At 37.8% G+C, this 20,383-nt stretch overlaps 3 protein-coding genes, 1 long non-coding RNA gene and 2 other non-coding genes across 11 annotated transcripts; 4 read left to right on the top strand and 2 right to left on the bottom strand.

Annotated features, from left to right (window-relative positions):
* The first annotated feature begins 1,896 nt into the window (after nt 1–1,896).
* On the top strand, nt 1,897–3,592 carry LOC141820981 (uncharacterized). The gene is made up of 3 exons (XR_012601183.1): nt 1,897–2,028; nt 2,326–2,469; nt 3,388–3,592. It is a non-coding gene; the product is annotated as an uncharacterized LOC141820981 (long non-coding RNA).
* Nucleotides 2,912–3,046, top strand: LOC141821035 (small nucleolar RNA snoR137). The gene has a single exon (XR_012601189.1). It is a non-coding gene; the product is annotated as a small nucleolar RNA snoR137 (small nucleolar RNA).
* Nucleotides 3,186–3,310, top strand: LOC141821036 (small nucleolar RNA snoR137). Its single transcript, XR_012601190.1, has one exon. It is a non-coding gene; the product is annotated as a small nucleolar RNA snoR137 (small nucleolar RNA).
* Nucleotides 3,593–4,636: 1,044 nt separating the features above from the next.
* Nucleotides 4,637–7,466, top strand: LOC141820925 (protein neprosin-like). The gene is made up of 7 exons (XM_074708289.1): nt 4,637–4,825; nt 4,919–5,008; nt 5,115–5,366; nt 6,184–6,354; nt 6,648–6,701; nt 6,810–6,956; nt 7,074–7,466. Exons 1-7 carry the CDS (start codon nt 4,637–4,639, stop codon nt 7,464–7,466), a joined length of 1,296 nt encoding a protein of 431 aa, XP_074564390.1.
* A 1,634-nt stretch (nt 7,467–9,100) lies between these two features.
* On the bottom strand, nt 9,101–10,754 carry LOC141820926 (GDSL esterase/lipase At5g33370-like). The gene is made up of 5 exons (XM_074708290.1): nt 10,520–10,754; nt 10,292–10,419; nt 9,965–10,207; nt 9,595–9,847; nt 9,101–9,462 (listed from the first exon to the last, which is right to left on the bottom strand). The coding sequence occupies exons 1-5, from the start codon at nt 10,752–10,754 to the stop codon at nt 9,230–9,232; spliced, it is 1,092 nt and encodes a 363-aa protein (XP_074564391.1). The 3' UTR covers nt 9,101–9,229.
* A 1,350-nt stretch (nt 10,755–12,104) lies between these two features.
* On the bottom strand, nt 12,105–20,290 carry LOC141820785 (uncharacterized). 6 transcript variants are annotated; one of them, XM_074708139.1, is made up of 4 exons: nt 19,967–20,290; nt 17,257–18,944; nt 14,532–14,752; nt 12,105–12,582 (listed from the first exon to the last, which is right to left on the bottom strand). In XM_074708139.1, the coding sequence occupies exons 1-3, from the start codon at nt 20,288–20,290 to the stop codon at nt 14,560–14,562; spliced, it is 2,205 nt and encodes a 734-aa protein (XP_074564240.1). In that variant the 3' UTR covers nt 12,105–12,582; nt 14,532–14,559. The 6 variants fall into 6 exon arrangements, with proteins under 6 accessions (XP_074564240.1, XP_074564238.1, XP_074564237.1 ...); XM_074708137.1 differs by having other exon boundaries at nt 12,105–12,559; XM_074708136.1 differs by lacking the exon at nt 12,105–12,582 and adding an exon at nt 12,989–13,305.
* Nucleotides 20,291–20,383: the final 93 nt, after the last annotated feature.

The following is a 20,383-nucleotide window of genomic DNA, read 5'->3' as shown; positions in this document are numbered from 1 at the left end:
ATTGCTTTTCTTCTTCCTCCTCCTCCTCTCCTCTCCTCTCCCCTCAGCCACAGTCTGTTGTGTATATAAACAATAAAATTAAAATTAAAATTAAAAAAATGCAGAAAAAAAAAGAAGTAATTTCTCACATTTAATGCATTCATTTACACCCCCACAGATAGTTTGCAGTTGTGGACCCGGCTCGAGCTGGCACGAACCCGACCGGTTGATCTGGATCGACAAAACCCTAGACGAAGTGGGCCCTTTGCACGGTCAACAATGCAGTACTCTTCACTTACGAAAGGTCGGGATCAAATAGGGTTGCATTTATAACTAATTAATTTTTTTAGTATTTAAAAAAATAATTATTTTGCCCATGAAAGGTCCTTCACACTTAATTTGGTTCAGTTTTAATTCAGTTCAGTCCCCGTGGATGTTTATTTGATTATAAATGAATCAAATATTTATGAATTAATTTGATATTTATTTTATTAAAAAATTCATGTTAATTCAATATATATATATATATAGTTAAATAAATAAATTTAAATAGTTTATTAAAAATTAAATGAATAAGTTTAAATATATATATATATATTCAATCGTTAATATTTATGAATAATTAAAATTTAATAAATAAATTTATATTATTAAATTTAATAGTCAATCAAATAAACACGAGTTTATAAAATTTTTAAATAATTAAATAAGTTTAAAATTGAGAGGATAACAGGTAAACGAAATAAACTCAAGTTCATAAAAAAAAAAACCAAACTTAAACATCATGAAATTTAATGCTTCGACCACCATGGGGGAGTTAATGAGCTGGCCTCTACATCTTTAGATTGTCTCTAGCTTTTTAGTGTTTTGGATTTAATTCACGTATAAGAATGCGACGGTGAGGATTATAATTATCGATTATGTTAACGGTAGAGATCAAGCACTGAGTTGAGTTGTGTCATTTGTTTAAGGGGAAACAAAGTGATGGTTGAGTATTGTGTTTGTATTATTTATTATTTATTTATTTTAAAAAAAAAGGTAAAGTGCCCACCTAAAAATAGAGATCATAAAAGAGCATTTAATATGAATTTAATTAAACGTGTAAATGGTTCGTCGAGTAGGGTACATATAGGATCTCTAACTTTAGTAGTTAAATGCACAATCATAATAAATATCGAACATGAATGAAATTCATCAAGCCCCACCACGTTATAAAGACACTCGATCCAAAGGATTCTACTTCATTTAATGAAAGGTCCGCTAGAGGAGAGGGGGTGATAGTGATAATGACCAACTTTGAAGTGTAAAAATAATTAAAATCAATTATCTTTGTTTCATCATTTCTTCATGTTTTTCTCACCCTGGTAAAAATATTATTGATGATAAATCGAAGCCTCCCAAAAGGCTTTAAATGTATTTTGGACCTAAAATTAGGTGTTTATGAGTTACATCCAATAACGAATAAGTTTGCATGCTAATGACCTTACCAAACTGAGTCATTAGCGTAGAACATAAGAAACTTTGAGGATAGTAATGAAAATTATTATTATTTTATTTTAAAATGGAACACCCTTTTTAATGAAAATAGATGTCATTTTGATTGATTTATTTTTTTGAATTTTTTAATATAATATTTTGTGGGAGTGGGTGGATGAGAGAGAGATTAAAAGGGACATACATGGACGTTTGGGCCCAGTTTGCTAAGCCCAACCCAACTAACCCATCCGGTTTAGACGAAGGGCGTCCCGGTAACTTTACTCCCAAACCCTAGATGCTACTCTATAAATAGAAGATCCTACTCACTTCTCGCTTCAGCGACGCGGAGTTCATGACGGATGACTCTGTCGCAATGTCGTCCAACTTCTTCGAGGTACTCTCTTCCTTTATTTGTTATTATTTGAGTTGCCATTGCGAGTTTTGAGTCAGCATCGATCTACTGGATGGGAGTTCCTCGTTCGAAGCCTTCTAATGATCTGGAATCGCCGATAGATTCGTTCGCTTTTTGTCCTCGTAAAAGAATATTTTATGGAGTTCGATCTGATATTTGACGTAGGGTTTCGTTCCTCCTTGCTTGCCTTCTAATGATCTGGAATTGCCTATTAGATTCGTTCATTAATTATTTGTCCTCGTAAAAGAATTTTTTGGGGTTTCGATCTGATATTTGACGTAGGGTTTCGTTCCTCGCTCGATGCCTTCTAATTATCTGGAATTGCCGATTAGATTCGTTCATTATTTGTCATCGTAAAAGAATACTTTTGGGGTTTCGATCTGATATTTGGCTTAGGGTTTCGTTCTCTTACTATGCAGAGATTTGTGATCGATGCTTTGTTTCTTCTAAATGTATAGGGAGGGGAAGAAGTTTCGAATGACACTGGACCTTCCAGTGGTCGCCACAGACAAAGCGCTTTGTAATTAATCAAAGACCGACCCAGTTGGCTTCCTTTCTGCCTCTGGTGGTGATGTTTTAGCGGCCACAGTTTGGTAAAGAAGGTTAATTTTTTCTTATTATGTACAACAATTCATCTAATAATTGTTATTGTTTTATTGTTAATGTCTTAGATTACCGTGATGATAAATTTTACGAGTGAAGCGATTAACTTGTTGAAAAATTAACTTGTTCATATTCCGAATCAATTTACCTGTCTCTTGATAAATTTCCAATGTCCAAGTTAGTATTTGATGACAAAATTAAACCAGCATCGTTCCAATGTTAACAACTAAAAGGTGAGCATCCCGTGGAGAGTGTGTCGACATCCGAGAAGGTGGTCGACGATCGGGGTGATGGTGATACCGAGAAAGGCACGTCGAGAATATAAAATGGATTAGATCCACATTATCATACAATCTCTTAAACGATTAGTGTTTCATACAAGAAAATGGAGCAGAGGCTACTGTCTTTTTTGCCCCCTAAAAGTTAAATCTTTCTTGTTTCGTTGCTTCTATCCTGGAAGAGTGGCCTGGTCTATCCATTGGGTCGTTCTGTAGAGAGAAGCATAGATTTATTCGTCAGTATTAAACAGCACGGTGTCTTATAGTGGCATCTTGTTACCTGTCTCCTGATAAATGTTCATCAAAAGTTAAATTACTGTTTCCTGATCTACTCTCATTCACTTATCCATTTCTATTAGAATATCCTAGACTAAAGCATAGATTTGTTTGTAAATCTATATATTTTTATAGTTAATGGTAGGATGAAGTTTTTTCTTGTTGCTTCTGTTCTGGAAGAATGTCCTGCTCTTGCTACTGGGCCAGGGAAGCATAGATTTATTTGTCAATACTAAACAGCATGGTGTTTACAGTGGCATTGTGTTACCTGTCTCCTGATAGAGTTTCATGTGAACTTTGTCTTCCTCAGAAAATTGTTATTGTGATTTTGACTTTTTTTGTTTTGAATAATCAACTCTGCAGATTTCTTGGAGGCCAGTCAGACTAAGTGGTTGGCGCTTTTGCTCCAGAAGACTGTAAAAATTGTGCCTTAGATCAATTGTAAAACTATATACTAAAACATTTTCTTGCCGTGGAAGGGAATGCATAGGCGCAGCTACGCTACCTACTGTCTCTCATTCATATATATTTATTATTATTATTTTTCAACTTTCAATAATATTGTTAATCCCGAATTAAAATAATAAAGAAAAAGTATTTAATTATAACCTGTATTAATTACAATGCATGCCAGCATGAGTCCGCTCCTGTGTTCCCCAGTCTTTAATATATATCTGTGCTATTTAATTCTGCCTGCATTTTTTTCGTATATTATATTTAATCTGTTGATTTTATAGTACAATTATTATTTTCAAAGGATTATTATAACTAAAAATATTATAAAAATATACCTTTACGCAATTTAAGTATAAAATTGACGTTAAATTAGTTAGCATGATATTAATGGTTGAGCAGAGGCAGCTTTAATTAATTCAGAGAGGAAAATTTAATAGCCGGAAGGCCCGGAACGGATCCAATTCAATTGAAAGCCTGTTTGCTGTACTGTGCCGGACACCATATCGCAGCCTTAACTATCTGAATAACTACGTATGTACCGCATGCGGAGATCAACATGCCCGCCATAGTTTTCATTTTGACCCTCCAAAAGTTTGCAACTCCATGAACAGTGATGCTTTTTAATATTATAAATAAATTAAATATTTATGTACAAATTTTATATTCGAATTTATTTATATTCATTCAATATATATAACAACAATTAAATAAATAAATTTAAATATATATATATATATATATATATATATTCATTTTAGAAAATTTATTTTTACATTTGTCATTGTTTAATCATTATCAAATCAATTTGAACAACACTAAACTCAATTTAAGCCATAATGAATTTAGATGCTTTTTTTCATCAATATAAATTAATTAGACATTGTTTACTAATTATTTTCTCTTGTTTATAAAAAAATTTAAAAAAATAATTAGATTTTTATTGATTAGTGTGGTGGCAGTTAGGCCATTGAAGTAGTCATTAAGTTGGTAGGTCAAGCCTTTACGCATACTCAATCTTCTGTCTTCCCATCTCTCTCTCTCTCTCTCGCTCTCTCTCTTCCTCCTCCATGGCGATCGCCGTCGTGCGCAGCTCTCACGCTCGACGGTAGGCGCTGTCGCTTTAGCTCTAAAACAAATGAGGAGGACGACGACAACGATGACCATTAGGCATACTCCTCCGCTGCTTCTACTCTTCCTCCTCGTCTTTTTTGGCGTTAACGGGGCGGGCATAGCTCTGGCGTCGCCGGGCAACCGCACTGAGAGGCGAGGGATCACGTCGCTCAGGATCGCGAGGATTCAACGCCACTTGGCCAGAATCAACAAACCCGGAGTCAGAACCATCGAGGTAGGTGATCGTTGCGATCGGAGAGAGTTATAAGTTCTTGGCATTGGATTAATTCTTGATGAACTCGACGATATTTGATCGACGGCTGAGCAGAGTCCCGACGACGGAGACATCATCGACTGCGTCCCGCGCCACCGGCAGCCTGCCCTCGATCACCCGCTGCTGAAGGACCACAAGATCCAGGTACACCATCGCCGAGATATATTGCTCCTCGCGATTTCTTCAGTTTTTATTTTTGTTTTTATTTTTAATTTTTGGTTTTCTTTTGCTCTGTTTGTTTTTGTTTCAGAAAGCTGCGGAGAGGCCGAAGAAGGCGGCGGCGGCGGCGTCTAGGAACGACAGCGCAAGTGCATCACGCGCGGCGTGGCAGGCGTGGCACCACGCCGGGCACTGCCCCCGGGGGACAGTCCCCATACGCCGGAGCTCCGTCGACGACGTTCTGCGAGCTAAGTCACTGTTCCACTTCGGGAAGAAGGCCGTGATGAGACCTCCGGCGAGGAGCTCCGACGCGCCTGATGTGGTCAGCGGCAATGGCCATGAGGTGTATAATATATAATATATAATATAAGCCTGTTTTTCATAATTTCATATTTCCATTTTAATATATGATATAATAAATAATTATATATATATATATATATTAATATTAATAAATGAAGGTTCGTTGTGCAGTATTTTGACTATATATTTAGGGTTTGCTGATGAGTGAAGAGAAATCAAAGCACGCATGCAGTGAGGAGCGGAGGGCATTGATTAGGGTTAGTGGAGGAAGCTATCATCACGATTCACTTCATTTATTTACCCTTCAAATCGAAACAATCTTACTGCGGGAGGGGCATTTTTCGTTATGGGAGGACTCCCTCTAGTAAACAAGTAAAGAAGAGCGATCATGATGCCACTATATATATTTGATATCTTGTATGATTTTTCGTGTGCAACATCCGTCCAAGATTGAGTGAATGAGGGTGTCCGAATCACATATGGATGCTCTGATTCATTCATACACGCACTCAATCGTGGACATTATACACATGAAAAGATGTGTATGTATATATATATAGTAGTATATTTTTTAATTTTATTTTTTTTATTTAACTTAAATATTATATCCTAAATCTTGAACAGAGTTAGACTAGAAAAGGTACGGAAAATGGGAGTTAAGAAATGTTTGATCGACTATAATGATATTGTTTGATCTAAAGAGAAAAGGAGACGTGATCTTAGTTCATAATAAGAATATCCACTCTGGTAAACATGCTATTGGTCAGTTACACATGAACTTTGACTTGAACTAATTTATTAGCTTGACACAATTATTTACTCTATTTATTTTATTTTATTCATTTGAATTTTTGCAGCATGCAATTGCTTACACAGTAAACGGCGGAGAGTTCTACGGGGCAAAGGCCACCATCAACGTCTGGGATCCATCCGTCCAAGTAAACAGTGAGTTCAGCCTCTCTCAGATCTGGATCCTCTCGGGATCATTCGACGGCTCAGATCTCAACAGCATCGAGGCTGGCTGGCAGGTAAATTAATTAATTAATTAATTAATTACAAATTTTGATGCGCATTAATGGAGCCCTTCACTAATTCCCACAGCACACATTTCCAAGCCGACACAAATAAATGCCAGAAATTCTTTATTTATTATTTTTTTTAAAAAAATTTGAATTATAATTCATGAAAATAATATTTGACTTGACTTTCAGGAGCTTGATTGACTTGGACGTTCTTATTCGCCAATATCAAAATGCCCCCTCGAGTTTTTAAAATTTTTAATTTTATTTTCAAAATGCTGAAATTTTGTTGCTTTAGTCAGGTCAGCCCTGAGCTGTACGGAGACAGCAGGCCGAGGCTGTTCACTTACTGGACGGTGAGACCTCAAAAAACATAATTTTAATAATAATAATAATAGTAAATAAAAGTGAATTTAAAAATTAAATAAATAATGTTTTTTATTTTTTATTTATTATTAAAACAGAGTGATGCATATGAAGAGACTGGGTGCTACAATCTTCTGTGTTCAGGGTTTGTGCAGACCAACAGAAGGATCGCCATTGGAGCTGCCATTTCACCGGTCTCTTCCTTCGAAGGCAGCCAGTACGATATCACAGTCCTCATTTGGAAGGTAAATCAAAAAAACTAATGGGCCCGGCCCAGGTACGCGGCCTGCCCATTCCGGCCCAATTAATTTTAAAAGACAAACAATCATTTTAGCCCATGTCCTTTGTATATTGTGAATTAGGACCCGAAGGCGGGGAACTGGTGGATGAGCCTCGGGGACGGCGGCGGGCTGGTGGGGTACTGGCCGGCGGAGCTGTTCAGCCACCTGTCGGAGCGCGCCACCATGGTGGAGTGGGGCGGGGAGGTGGTGAACACGCGCCCCGACGGCTCGCACTCCGCCACCCAGATGGGGTCCGGCCACTTCGCCGGCGGCGGCTTCTCCCGGGCCGGCTACTTCCGAAATCTCGAGGTCGTCGACGCGGACAACACCCTGGCGTCCGTCGGCGCCGCCGTCGCCACGCTAGCCGAGAACACCGACTGCTACGACATCAGGAGCTTCGCCGGCGACGGCGCCGATGGGTGGGGCGCCCACTTCTACTTCGGCGGGCCCGGCAACAACCCGCGGTGCCCGTGACCGATCTAACACATCGATCGTCCGATCTCTCTCACACACACACTCTCTCTCTCTCTCGGCGTCTCGTTGCATGGCGATGATTTTGCTGTTTCATATGTAAACATGCCTTCTTAACTAATTCAATATATAGATATGTTCTATTCTTCGATCAGTTTCTTTGATCATCATTTTATTCATATGGTTAAAAGAGTGTACTTTTAATTTTTAAAAAATTTAAAATATTATTTTACATCTACTTTGAAATCTAAAATACCTCTTACTATTCAGAGTAATTTCGATCAAAATTACATCATTCTAAAATAATTTAACTCGAATTTACACGATCGTAGAACAGTTTTAATCAGCTTTAACTACTTTACCTTAAGAGATATAACACTACACTTCAGTAAAAATGAAATCTATCATTTCAACGATCTCATATGATCGGTCCATGATCATCTATAAAATAATACACAATTTTTAAGGTACGAACAAATTGGATCAAAATTGGGAATGTAATTGAATAGTAAAGTTTGAGCTCGACTCAATTGAGTTTTCTCTAAGCTTGAGCTCGAATAAGTTCAATTTAAGTTTCAATTTTTAAACTTGAGCTTGCTTCGTAATGAAATAAAATAATTGGCGAATGACTTTAGTTCAATTTGAAAATAACTCATTTAAAAATTAAACGAGCTTAATTTGAATTTGGCTCATTAGCATATAATATTTATAATTCATGTAATTTTTTCTTTTAGAATTTAGGGATTGAGTTATATAGTATCAAGTAAAAAAAATCAAAAAAAAAAATTTAGTTGTTCACGGAGTATGCCGGATAAAAAGTATGGAATAACATTCTGGCACACATGAGCAACTAAATTTTTTTCATTTTGAAAATTTTTATGTGCTTAATACTATAACCTAACCCCTAAACCTTACAAGGAAAATCTTAAATGACTTAACCGTAAGTAAAATAAATAAATATATAATGTCAGTATTCATGTTTTGAACGTCCGAAACCCTTTTGAGCGCTTTGAATATTCTATCATGAATGAGTCATGTGTGTGTATATATATGACCATGTTTGTGAGTCTCTTATAACGAATATATTTGTAAGTCTTTAAATTAATGAACATGTTTGCGAGTTCACAAATCAAATACTCTTAAGCTCGAGCTCGGTTCTATAATATTTTCAAGCTGAAAATCAAACTCAAACTTGACTCATTAACTTAATTAAATAATTTTTTTTTAATCGAGACTCAAATAGCTCACGAACAACTTAACGCATTTACCCCCTAACCAAAACTGCATCACTTGGAATAACTTTAACTAGAGTTACATCATCTTAAAAGTAATTTTAACCAAAATTGGTCAAAGCCCCTTTAAAATGATATAACTTTGAATGAAATTATTCTAAGATGATGCCACTTTGATAAAAAAAAAACTATTCAAAAATAAAATATAAAAATATATTCAATTATGAGTGGAATGCTATTTTGATAATTATTAAAAGAGAGATACTTAAGGGTGTTTTTTTTTGTATTTTTTAACTAATACAAGTCACATACTTATTCATTGTAAAGACTAACATAACAAATTCCACAATAACAAACACATGATCAAGTTGTCTACAAGCATTATGTAAATGGTCCTGGCTCCATTTAGGTCTAACTACTTGCGATTAAGACCACTAACCCTCTCTAATTAGCCTTAAAACTAAACTAATAATCACCCATCACATTAGTGATTACTAGCTTTAATCTTGACCCCACCCATTGATGGAAATCAAGTCAGGTGCGAGTGTCCATGGCTAGGATGGAGCTCAAGTTCATCGGGTTCATATACTCGTTGGTCCCGGTCATGAACTGGTTCACTATGATCCGGTTCGCTCTCTCAGTTGGATGAAATGCATCCCAAAAGGCATAGATGTCTCGGTTCGGACACAAGTTCGATAGCACAGTGCAAAGCCCGATCCCGTTGTAAGGGCCTTGGCCACAACAAGCTATCTTCGATGTAACAAAACCTGCAAAATTTTAAACTATTAAAGCATTTATAGTCTTTTTTTTCCCTCCATTATTAATTTTAAGGGCCTTTTTGTGATTCCGAAACAATGCGGCGGTATTTTGTGAAAAGAGAAGTGGCGAATTGTAATTACCGAAAGCTTGTGGGTTGACGATGAAGTCCATGTGCATCTTGTAGGCGTTGACGGCGACGAAGACGTCGCTGCCGAACCGGGCGTTAAGCTCCCCCAGCATCGCTATCATCTGCGGGTTGTACAAATCCGGCACCCGCTGCAGCTCCGGGTCGCACCTGCCCGTCCCACTCCGCAGCGCCAGCTCCGCCGGCACGCACCCCAGCGGCCCCACCCCCGTCACCATCACCCGCCGGGACCCCAGCTCATACAACCTCTGTTACGTCCCGCCGGTGCAAATCAAACAGTCGAACAGTCAAGAAAAGCACGACGGCGGCGGCGACGATCGACCTCTCGGTCGCCGGAGGAATTAATGCGAATTTAACGTGCGTACCGTGAGGATCTTCTTGTACTCGGAGATGAGGTAGCGGACGTAGTCCGGGAGGGAGTACTGGCGGGAGCGGAGGGAGTAGGGGACGAGGTAGTAGTTGTTGACGAAGTCGTTGCCGCCGAGGGTGATCAGCACCAGAGCGTCGTTCACCAACCGCTCCGCCGCCGGCTGCCCCACCACCGAGCTCAGCCGCTGCTTGTAGTGCTCGAAGTTCTGCAGCTGCTTCGTGATCCTGATGATGTTCGCCTGCGTGCGAAAAGCAAATCAGTAGGTTCCGGGCCGGCACAGATTGGAAAATAAAATAAATTAAAATAAAAAAAGACTACTGACAAATTGGAATCCGGTGTCGTTGAGGATCCCGATGCCTGCGGAAGCGAAGTTTGCGCCGACCAGGAGTCGCTCTCCTTGGAGTTCGGGGCTCAGGTACGGCAGCGTGGGCTCCGATCCGATGAACTCGCCTGCAAAATATAAAGACACGAAATTAAGACGACAGACGACGGCGCGCGGCGGTTGTAATTTTGAAAGCGGCGGATAATTAAGCAGAGCAACCGACGTAACTGACAAGGTCGGGGACGTTCTTGCCGTTGGAGAAGCGGCCGGTGGGGCGGCGGCTGGGCGTGTCGATGCCGTAGGGCGGCTGGTCGGCGCGCGCGGTGGTGGCGAGGAAGTTGTTGTTGCCGTTGTCGACGAGGGAGTCGCCGAACACGAAGAAGGCGCGAGCCGCCGCTGAGAGCGCGGGAAGCGAAGCCATAGCGAGCAGCAGTACACCGGCGGCGGTGATCGTCGGAGCCATGGCGGCGCTGGATCAGCTCGAAACGAAGTGGGAATGGGAGGCTGGCCGTATATATATAATCAAGAGCAAATCGATATGAATTCTACACTCATATTTCGAGGCTTAGTTTGGTGGAAGCTCTTAAACTGCAACAGATTTGAATAGGTTCTATTGTGATATTTGACTAAATTTTGAGGGTCATTTTACAGATTCATATTTTTTTTATAATTTAGATGTCCAAATTTAAGAGATCCAATTAATTTGGAGGTGAACAGCCCTCTCCTATATTCATCTACTTAAATAAATTTGAAAGCACAAAAAGTTCAAAGAAAAATATCTTACAATACCCGTAGTTAAGATTCAATTGATAAATATTTAATTAATTTGCTGGGTGTCTTATAGCTGTGTCATACCTGAGGGGGCCAATTAACACTTCAACATCAATATTGATGGTGAGAATGACTTTTAAGATTTGGTTCTATTCCATATTCGGAGAAGGAATTAATTATGAGAATATGGCTTAATTAATTAACTCTTTATGTGTTGATGTTGAGAACGACGTTTTACTTCCAAGGTATAATTGAATTAATTTTGAATTAATTACGACAAACCAGACTTACTGTGATGGACAAAGATCAAATCTCAAAGAACCCGAGATAATGTCTTCTGTCATGATCAACTGTTGCTTTTTAATTTACCTTCTTATAGATGGTCGTAGAGTCAACTGTGGAAGGTCGTTGGATAGCGGATTCTACTTTTTACTGAAGTGAGAATGATGTTTTGGATTCTAATCCACATGAAGATTACATTTTTGGTCCCATAAGTTGAATTGGTTGGTATAGTTAGTCAGACCAACTAGTCACTGTGATCCAGTTGCCTCTGGACTCGAATTAGTTACCTACTTGGCTAGCCCAATCGAATGGGTTGGTTGAACTCAATTGACCTAATTGACTACACTTTTACCAAGATAGACATCAAGTATAAATTGAGGCAACTTTATATTTCGATTCGCTTATGATAAACTAATACGAAACAACCCGAATTGGCAGTACGACTAACACGACATCTTGGAACTTCTTTTCACTGCATCATGACACACAGTAACTGCTAACTGAATTCACCTACAATGAACCAAGTTCACCCACAAATTTACACCAAATTTAATGTCGAATAGGATGGGTCCATAAATTTACACCAAACCTCTTGGATCCACAAATTTCACACCTCATATTTGCAGCTATTTATTTCTCCTTGTCGTTTGCTTCTTATCTACACTGGCATTGTCCTTCCTCATCAGAAAACAACTGTCTTTTTACCACCAAGCACCAAGCTAGTCATATCATGTAATAATAATACACATAATTTCAAGGCATCAAAAGAATTTCCAACGATAAGTAGTAAATCTAAGTCTTCAACAAGGTCTTGGTGTCTTACAATGGTGTAATCTTTTCTTTCTCTTCTATATGTTATATCGAAGAGTGATATAGGTGTGAATCTAAATGTTCAGTAATAGTACAGTCTTATAGTTCACCACCATAACTCCATAAGGCAAGGCACTCCAGGCCCCCATTAAATCTTTTGGCGAAGCGGATGCATGAACTTAAATGTCCATCCATAAGTAGATCAGCTGATCTGACTGATCTGAATAACCATTTTACTGGATCGGATGATTCAGCCAGTTAAAACTAATAGTCTTGTGCGATAGTATATCGAACCGAGAGTTTCTGATCTGATTTTTGAATACATTGGTAGCGAGGACAACCATGCATGCGCTGTGCTGAAATGAATGAAATGGGAGACAACACACATGCCGCCAACTGCCCCAACTGTAACTTCATGCTAGTAAAAGCTTTGTTGCAGGAAACAAAAACAAAAACAAAAACAAAAGCAAAAGCAAAAGCAAAAGCAGATATTTCACTGTGAGATTTCTACTTGTTGGGATCACACAGCATTTAAAGACATACTACGTATGAGCCATGGTGGCTCACACTGATAACACTGATCTCAAAGAGACTTAAATGCATATATGTTTATACGGGTATCAAAAAGTAGATGCATTCTGAAATTTGCAAATATTAAATGAAAAGATCTTTATGAAATTTTCAAAAAGGTGAAAGGAGGATTAAGATGCTGACTGGTGAGTGGATGGAAGTATGCAAGTGATGCCGTTCATAAATTACTAAAGGGAAAATTCTACTATAATTAAACAAAAAATGCTAATTATATAACTAAATGTTGCTATGATAAAATTGGAAAACAAATTTATCTTATTAAAAAAATTAATAAAGATGTTTTAGATGGATGCCACTAGATGCTAGAAAGATGTGTAACAATGAGATATATATATATATATATTTTTCATAGGATTATACATTCAAGGAGAGGACTCGTAGTGAAGATGGACGAGGAGCTCGATGATCTCTCAAGACTCTATAAGGCTCAAGGCAGCTCATTGATCTCCAGCTGCTGGTGATGCAGCCCACGAAGTTTTTCTAGCTCATCGCCAGTGCAACCCATCATCAACAGCCAGCTTCTCCATCGCATCTGCATGTATTTCTACTTGCTCTGTACACTCTGACACACAGAACAGAATGAGTGGAGAGAGAGCTTTGTTCTGTAGGATTTGAGCAAGGAGAGAGGAATTTAAATGAGGCAAAGGGAATCATGAAGAAGGCCGTCTAATTAGTTGGACGAAATCCGGACACCTAAATTATAAAAGAAAAAGCCAAGGGAGAGGCTGCCACATGTCAGTAGATTGCCTGAAGCCTAAGTTTTAATATATACAATATAATCATTCAACTAGATACCGTTGTTAGTTGTGCTTGTTTAATTCTTATTCTTCAATGATTTGTGTGGTTTTTTTTTGGTGTAGAATGACAAGGCAATCCACGTAATGCACTCGTCTTCATTATCTATGCAGCTATTGCAATTTATTTTTGGTTTTAAATATTTGTGACTATTCAACCTGATGTCCTTAGCTCCCCTCCAATATTTTTTTTGAGCCATATTCAGATGAATGATTGCAATTCTTGATACCTTGCTTCAACTATTATAGCATGTATCTCATTGATGGTTGATTCTTGATTAGAATTTTACTGCTACAATAAAGGATATATATAATAAAGTATGATTAATTTTAAAGAAATCCTATGACTAAATAAAATCAGATTCAAACACCCCAATACAAAAAAAGAGAGAGTCTACAACGATGTAATTTAAAAGGCATTTCAATGTGACAATTCATTTAAATATACGTAAGGATATAGTAGGTGATCGAGTCTAATGGCATAAGAGGATCTAAATGTCAATCCCACTTAATGGAATAAAGCTGTGGTGGTTGTCATTGTTCAATGTGAAAATGGAATGAGACATATAAGAGAGGGATTATCATCAACAATCTTTGATCCTTATTCATTTGTAATTAAACCCCTTTTCATAGTTAGCAAGTAATGGTAATTCTATCTCTCATTGTCAGCAAGCCGAAACTGAAAACCTCAACTATTTTCAGTCAACTACATGGATATTATCCTTTCATTTAGTCTAACTCAAAGCTATATCAACGGGCATGTCTGAATCCATTAACTTTGTTAGGTCCATTTGCAAATGTGTTTGAAGGCTTCAAAATAAAATATCGACCTATATGACTATCAAGAGTAATCCAGTGGTCATCACCATGCAAAACGGTTCACTAAAGCAAACATTATAATTCAAAATTCCAATCTGATGTTTTACCGAGTATAACAATAAAAGAAATGGAAATAAAATACATCGACTCTGAGAAGGATAAGGTAGATGTACCTGTATGAAAAAGATGGATGGTTCAGTTTTATGGACAGTTCTCTGGGACTGACAGTTCATCCACTAGCATGAATGAAAGATCATGCATCTGTGACTCCAACTTCTCCACATTGGATTTAGGAGGCTCTGAATTTGAATTAGCATCAGAACTTCCAATATTTTCATTTGCATTCCATAAAGGATGAGGATCCAGGGCAGTCTTCTTATCCACTTCATTGGTCCTGGAGACAAAGGAGAAGAATTAAGAGAAATGCTGCTGGCTTCTCTAATGACCTGTAATTTCATTAAAGAAAACTGTGAAATTCGAATTGAAAGGGTTCAGTGAGGTCTGATATCTACTGTGATCACATCACTTATCCGACATTTTGCAATGCATAATTTTATAAGTGAAATTATGATGATATCCACGGTCATGTGTTTCTAGTGAAACAATTATGATCATGAAATAAAGGTATGAGTTGCCCAATATGATGCACTCCGTGATGGAGTCTCAATCATGAGACAATATATTGGTTGGCACAGAAGATGTATTCATTGATGGAGTTATGACATTAAAACAGTGAGCAAGCAAGTGCAAAAGACCTTACTGTAGTGCCCTAAAGCAAAGTCTAAATCAAATCTAATAATTTTATAGACATGGAAAAATAATCAATCACGCCTCCCAGGATAACAAACCATGCAGGATCACTGAGGCAGACTTTATTCAGATCTACCAATTTTCTAGCACCAATTCTTTTTCATGGTCTCAGTAGTAAGATATTAGCCAGAGTTGATCACACTTATTGTAGCAGTGAAGAATTAAACGGAGCAAATAAATATGGAAAGCTAAAGAAGAAAAACAGAATGTGAACAAGAGAGCAAGGAGGATAATGCAAATGGGATCTAGGAAGATATCTACTGATGGATCACCTCATTGCTCAAGTGCCACGCTACTGACAGCACGAGAAGAGAGTAGAATAGGGAGTCTATGAAGACTCAAGAAAGGTGGACAAATGTATGAACCACAAAAATCAAACAGGTAATCATGCAAAAGAATAGGGCACAATTTTTCTCTCTTTTTTCCCTACAAGTGTAACTTTTCTTTTCAGAATTCAAGACGTGTAAAATTTATGATAGATTGGAAGAGTTTGCTTAAAAGCTATCTGATGTTGCTTTTCATGAATAGAAATCTAATCTGAGATCTCATGTTTTTTGTTTTTTCACATGTAGTCCCTTTTAACTTCAAATTTATTTTCCAACATACCCTACATATCACTAAAGGGTATGAATAGAATACAAGTAGGATGGTTGAAATGGAGGAGATCGTCGGGTGTTTTTTGTGATAGTAAAGTACTTCTAAAACTTAAAGGCAAGTTCTATAAAATAGTGGTTAGATCTGTCATATTATATGGAGCTGAATGTCGAGTAGAAGATGAGAGTCACAGAGATGAGGATGTTAAGGTGGATGTGCATAAGAAATGAGAACATTAGAGAGAAAGTCAGGATTGCACCTATTGAGGGAAAACTCTAGAAGACACGTTTAAAATGGTACGCACATGTACTTAGACGACTAATAAATACTCCAGTTAGGCGATGTGAAACTATAACAAATATGCACATTAAATCGAGGAAGAGGAAGATAAAAAAAAACTTAGTTAGCAACGATAAAACAAGATAAAATTTATTTAAATATAGATGACACTATAATAGGGGATAGAACTCAATGGTATAAAAGGATCCATATAGCCGACCTCTACCTCACCTAGTGGGATAAAACTTAATTGTTGTTGTATACCCTACATATCACTATCATTTGGTTAATTATACTGATCCTGATTTCAAAATCCTAGTCAATAATAATCTCATGATCTCCAAACATCATCTCAAACAGAGCTACTAATGCTGGTGACTGCTATATAAATAACATAATTTTTGCATCAAGATCTTCAAGCCAATTAATGAATGATTATTATCTGTCAAAATCATCTGCTACTTGGATAACCATCAACTCTCATTCTTCATGCCACCATTATTAGCTATCCAAGACCACATCAAGAATGTCAAAAGCTAAATCTTTAAATAAAAATTATAAATAATTGGCTGACCCTTTTATAGGCAGATTCAAGGATTTTTCATTGTGCTAATTCTTTTGCTAGAATTTTGTCTTCATTAGGATTCTGCATAAATCCTTCTAACATAGTATTTTTCAGCTTCCAAAGATATATTTTACAATTGAAAACATTGAACATTTTACAAAAGAAGTAAAAGGTCCAGAAAAATATATCAAAGTGCAGACTACAGGCCCTTCTACCCTCCTCTTTCCTTCTTTTTTCACTTTCTCCCTTCTGCATATTCATTTTAATCCATCTCAGATACTTCATATAACCTCCAGAGACTATCAGTTAACAGCATAACAGGTCAAATCCAACACAGAATTGGTAGGTTGTGTAGAAAAAGATGCAGCAGAAACTAGGATAGGAGTTTGGAAGCAATAATGAGATGATAATCTGAAAGAACTATGAACTCGATATAACTGATGCAGTTTAGTTTGTCAACATGAAAATCTACTCAAATAGGCAAAAAAAAAAATCATAAGACTGCAATTTGCAAATCCTCATTGTATCATTTGCTCTAAATAGAATTAACTCATAAGGTTTAAAGGAAGGCCTTTCAATTATCTCCATTGTGATTTTTATAATTTAGTTTTCCATAAAAAAAACTAAACTAACAAAAGGTAAAGGTATACCCATCACATGTCATAACATCTAGTTTGCTGTTATTCTCATCAGACTGGTGCTTTTGGATTTCCAGCGCATCGAAAAGGCCATCTGTCTTCATACCTTGTTGGTGAACTGAATTTGTTTCTGAGGGATGCAAAAACACAGGGATCATAGATTGTTCTCCATCACCAGATAATCCACTTCGTACCTCCACAGAGCTGGTAAAATCCTGCCAATCATCAAATGCATCATCAAGCTTATTTGTGCTTTCTTTTTCTTTCGAATGCCATGTATCTGTCGACTTTGTTTCTGAAGTTAGATCAAGAAATGTGGAATTAGATTGAGACTCCACATTGAGTGATTTAGCTAGACCTTCAGCAAAGCTAGCTAAATCTTGCCAATCATCATCACCATGTAAAGGCTTCCTCTTGTCCAAATCCTTTGTATTGCTGGTTGGACATGAATTAAATGCGTCTATCTCTAAAGAATCCTTAAGTGGGAGGATTTTAGTTTGAGCTTCTTGATTGATTGGATCTTCGACTGAACTGGCAAAACACCAAACATCTGAACAATCATCATGACTAACATCCATGGTTATCAAAGTATCAGATCTTGAATTCGAGCTCGTATGTGGTGGGGTGACAGACTTTTTCCCCGAAGAGTGGGCAGGTAATGTCATGTCTGATTGTGTCCTATAAACTATAGAACTTTCCTGCGGTCCAAAGCTAGCAAAATCTTGCCACTCATCAACAGAATCATTTTTTCCAACTAACGTTTTTAGGCTTTGCAGTTCATTTTCACTGCTTTTGGGGAAGAGGTAATCTGGTTTTGTTGCAGAAGAATCTCCAAAGAGGTTTATTCCAGTTCCTTGTTTCAGACTCGAAGTTCTTCTTGCTGAGCTGGTAAAATCTTGCCAATCATCAAAGGAATCATCTGTCAGATTATTTTGAGTAGATATTTCAGATTTTGAATTGCTGCTTGACAACTGTAGCCCATCTTGAACAGAAAACTCAGAGACACCCTTTGTGACACTATTTCCTTTGTCAATATGAGTTTCATCTTTGACAGAATTTTTTGAAGACTCTATTTTATCACTCTCCGTGGGACAAAAATCATCTTGAAACACTTTGTTAACTGATATCAGTTGACCTGATTTATTTTCAAATCCTACAAATGCCTCTATTTTCTCAAGTTGGTCTTTAGTATCTTCAGTTATCGCAGCATGACCAAGACTGCTAACTGAAGAATCTTGGAAAAGGTCAAGTGATTTGGGACTAACGGCAGAAGTGCTTGCGCTAGTAGCTTGAAATTCAGCATTCCAGGCACCAAATGAACCTTCAATATTACCGCTAAAGAAGCTAGTTTTCGTCTCTGTATTCTGTGGTTTTCCTAACGCAGTGAAGTTTGTCTCAGAAGACACATAAATGTTTTCCTGACTATTCTGCCTTGGCATAAATTCATCATTGGGATCAGGAACAATAAAAGATGCCCCTCCCTTTCTTTCGGGAAAAATATCATCGAGATCAACTCCAGTCAACCTCAAAACATTTGTATTGAGGGAAGGAGATGCGGTTGTGTTGTTCTCATCAACATCCTCCTTATCCAAAGGCCATTTCAGTACCAGGTCCAAGAGATCAGACAAGACTAACTCACTTTTGAGTGTGTCCTGACCCTTTTTTGAGCTGCTTGTGTCTGTGTCAAGTAAAACCACTTCCTGCAGAGTGGCTCAAGTAAATTTACCCAAGTGCTACATGGAAAGTTCAAAGCTAGTAGAATAGATATACCAGTCATTACCTGATCAGTTATTGACAATGTTCAGTCCCCTATCCTTAACTACTGTAGCTAATTACAAATTTCAATAATGGAGGAGCTAGAAGCTAATCATCCAAAAGCATAAATGAATATAGTGAAGAGGAATTTTTGATCTACCATAGTATTAGATAAAATAATTATTGATATTAGCAGGATTTAACTTTGGACTATGATATCATGAACTAATGAGTCCTTTATCAGGAGCATATTTCTGTTGCACTATCATAAGGCCAAAAAATATTAAGGTGGCATGGAGAATTAAAAGAGATTATTAGATCCACTTAATTTGTTGTCAAGAGTTAGCATACTAATCAATGCTTCCCCCCACGGAAATATACAGATCCAATAACTAGGATATTGAGATTATTTCAACCCTACATTATTTCAACATGAAAGTTAAGCATTTTAATCAAATTCATCTAGGCTGACAGACTCAAGCAGGTATTTTATGCTAAACTTTGTCGGTGGTACCACTAATGAGATACAATTTGCTGTCGCTCCCACTATCAATATTACAATGAGCGCGAGCCTCGTGATAACGTTCACAGAGCTACAATGCTGGTAAGAACAAATTTTAAGTAAGAAAGATATATTTAATCTTTAGCACTATTTTTTTCTTTGAAAACAAAACATCTACTTTCTGTAATGATCAGTCAATAAGAAATAAAGGTATTTTATAGTAAAAAAAAATCAAAAGAATTGTTGATGTTCTGGATCTTATTTAAGATGTTCGACATAGGCCTGTTCCTTCTTTATCCCTTTTTCCCTCTTTCCTACGATCTATAGCTTATCCATTGGAGCTGAACGATTATGCTGAACTAAAATCTCCCCTCCTCCCAGATTTCTTCGAATACACATTGATAGGTTGTCAGAAACTAAAGTAAAACAAGGAACAATTGAGCCCTGAAAGAGAAACCCACTCACAGATCCATCCAGCCCGAGGAAGTCAAGAAGCTTTCGGCACCCGACTGTGGAATTGAAGGAGATCGAGTGGGAGATGCCTTCCTTCCTCCGATCTTGACCGCAATAGATGCAGATCGTGGACTGCAGGCCTCTGAGGAGGCCCCCACCGCACCGATCGCAGCGGAGGGATGAAGAGAGGCCCGGATCGAGCGCGGCGACAGCGTCGCGAATGGTCGGTAGTTGAGGCGGCGATGGAGCGGCGGGTTCATACGACAGCAAGCCGGCCTCCCGCCGGAGGCCCGCTTGAAGTTGCCGGATGCGACTCGATGGGATTTCGAACGCCATGAATGGGAGGGGCAGAGAATGGGGTTCGGATTCCGTGCCTATGCTACTAACTGTTATTTGTTTATTTATTTTAATTTTAATATCTTAGTTTGT

Source organism: Curcuma longa, unplaced genomic scaffold (assembly GCF_044706935.1).
Source record: "Curcuma longa cultivar G26 ecotype Majalengka, Jawa Barat unplaced genomic scaffold, ITB_CL_G26_1.1 utg8573_np1212_1322966_RagTag, whole genome shotgun sequence".
Taxonomy (NCBI): Eukaryota; Viridiplantae; Streptophyta; class Magnoliopsida; order Zingiberales; family Zingiberaceae; genus Curcuma; species Curcuma longa.
Note: the sequence above shows the minus strand (reverse complement) of the source record. Positions and strands in the feature narration are given on the sequence as shown.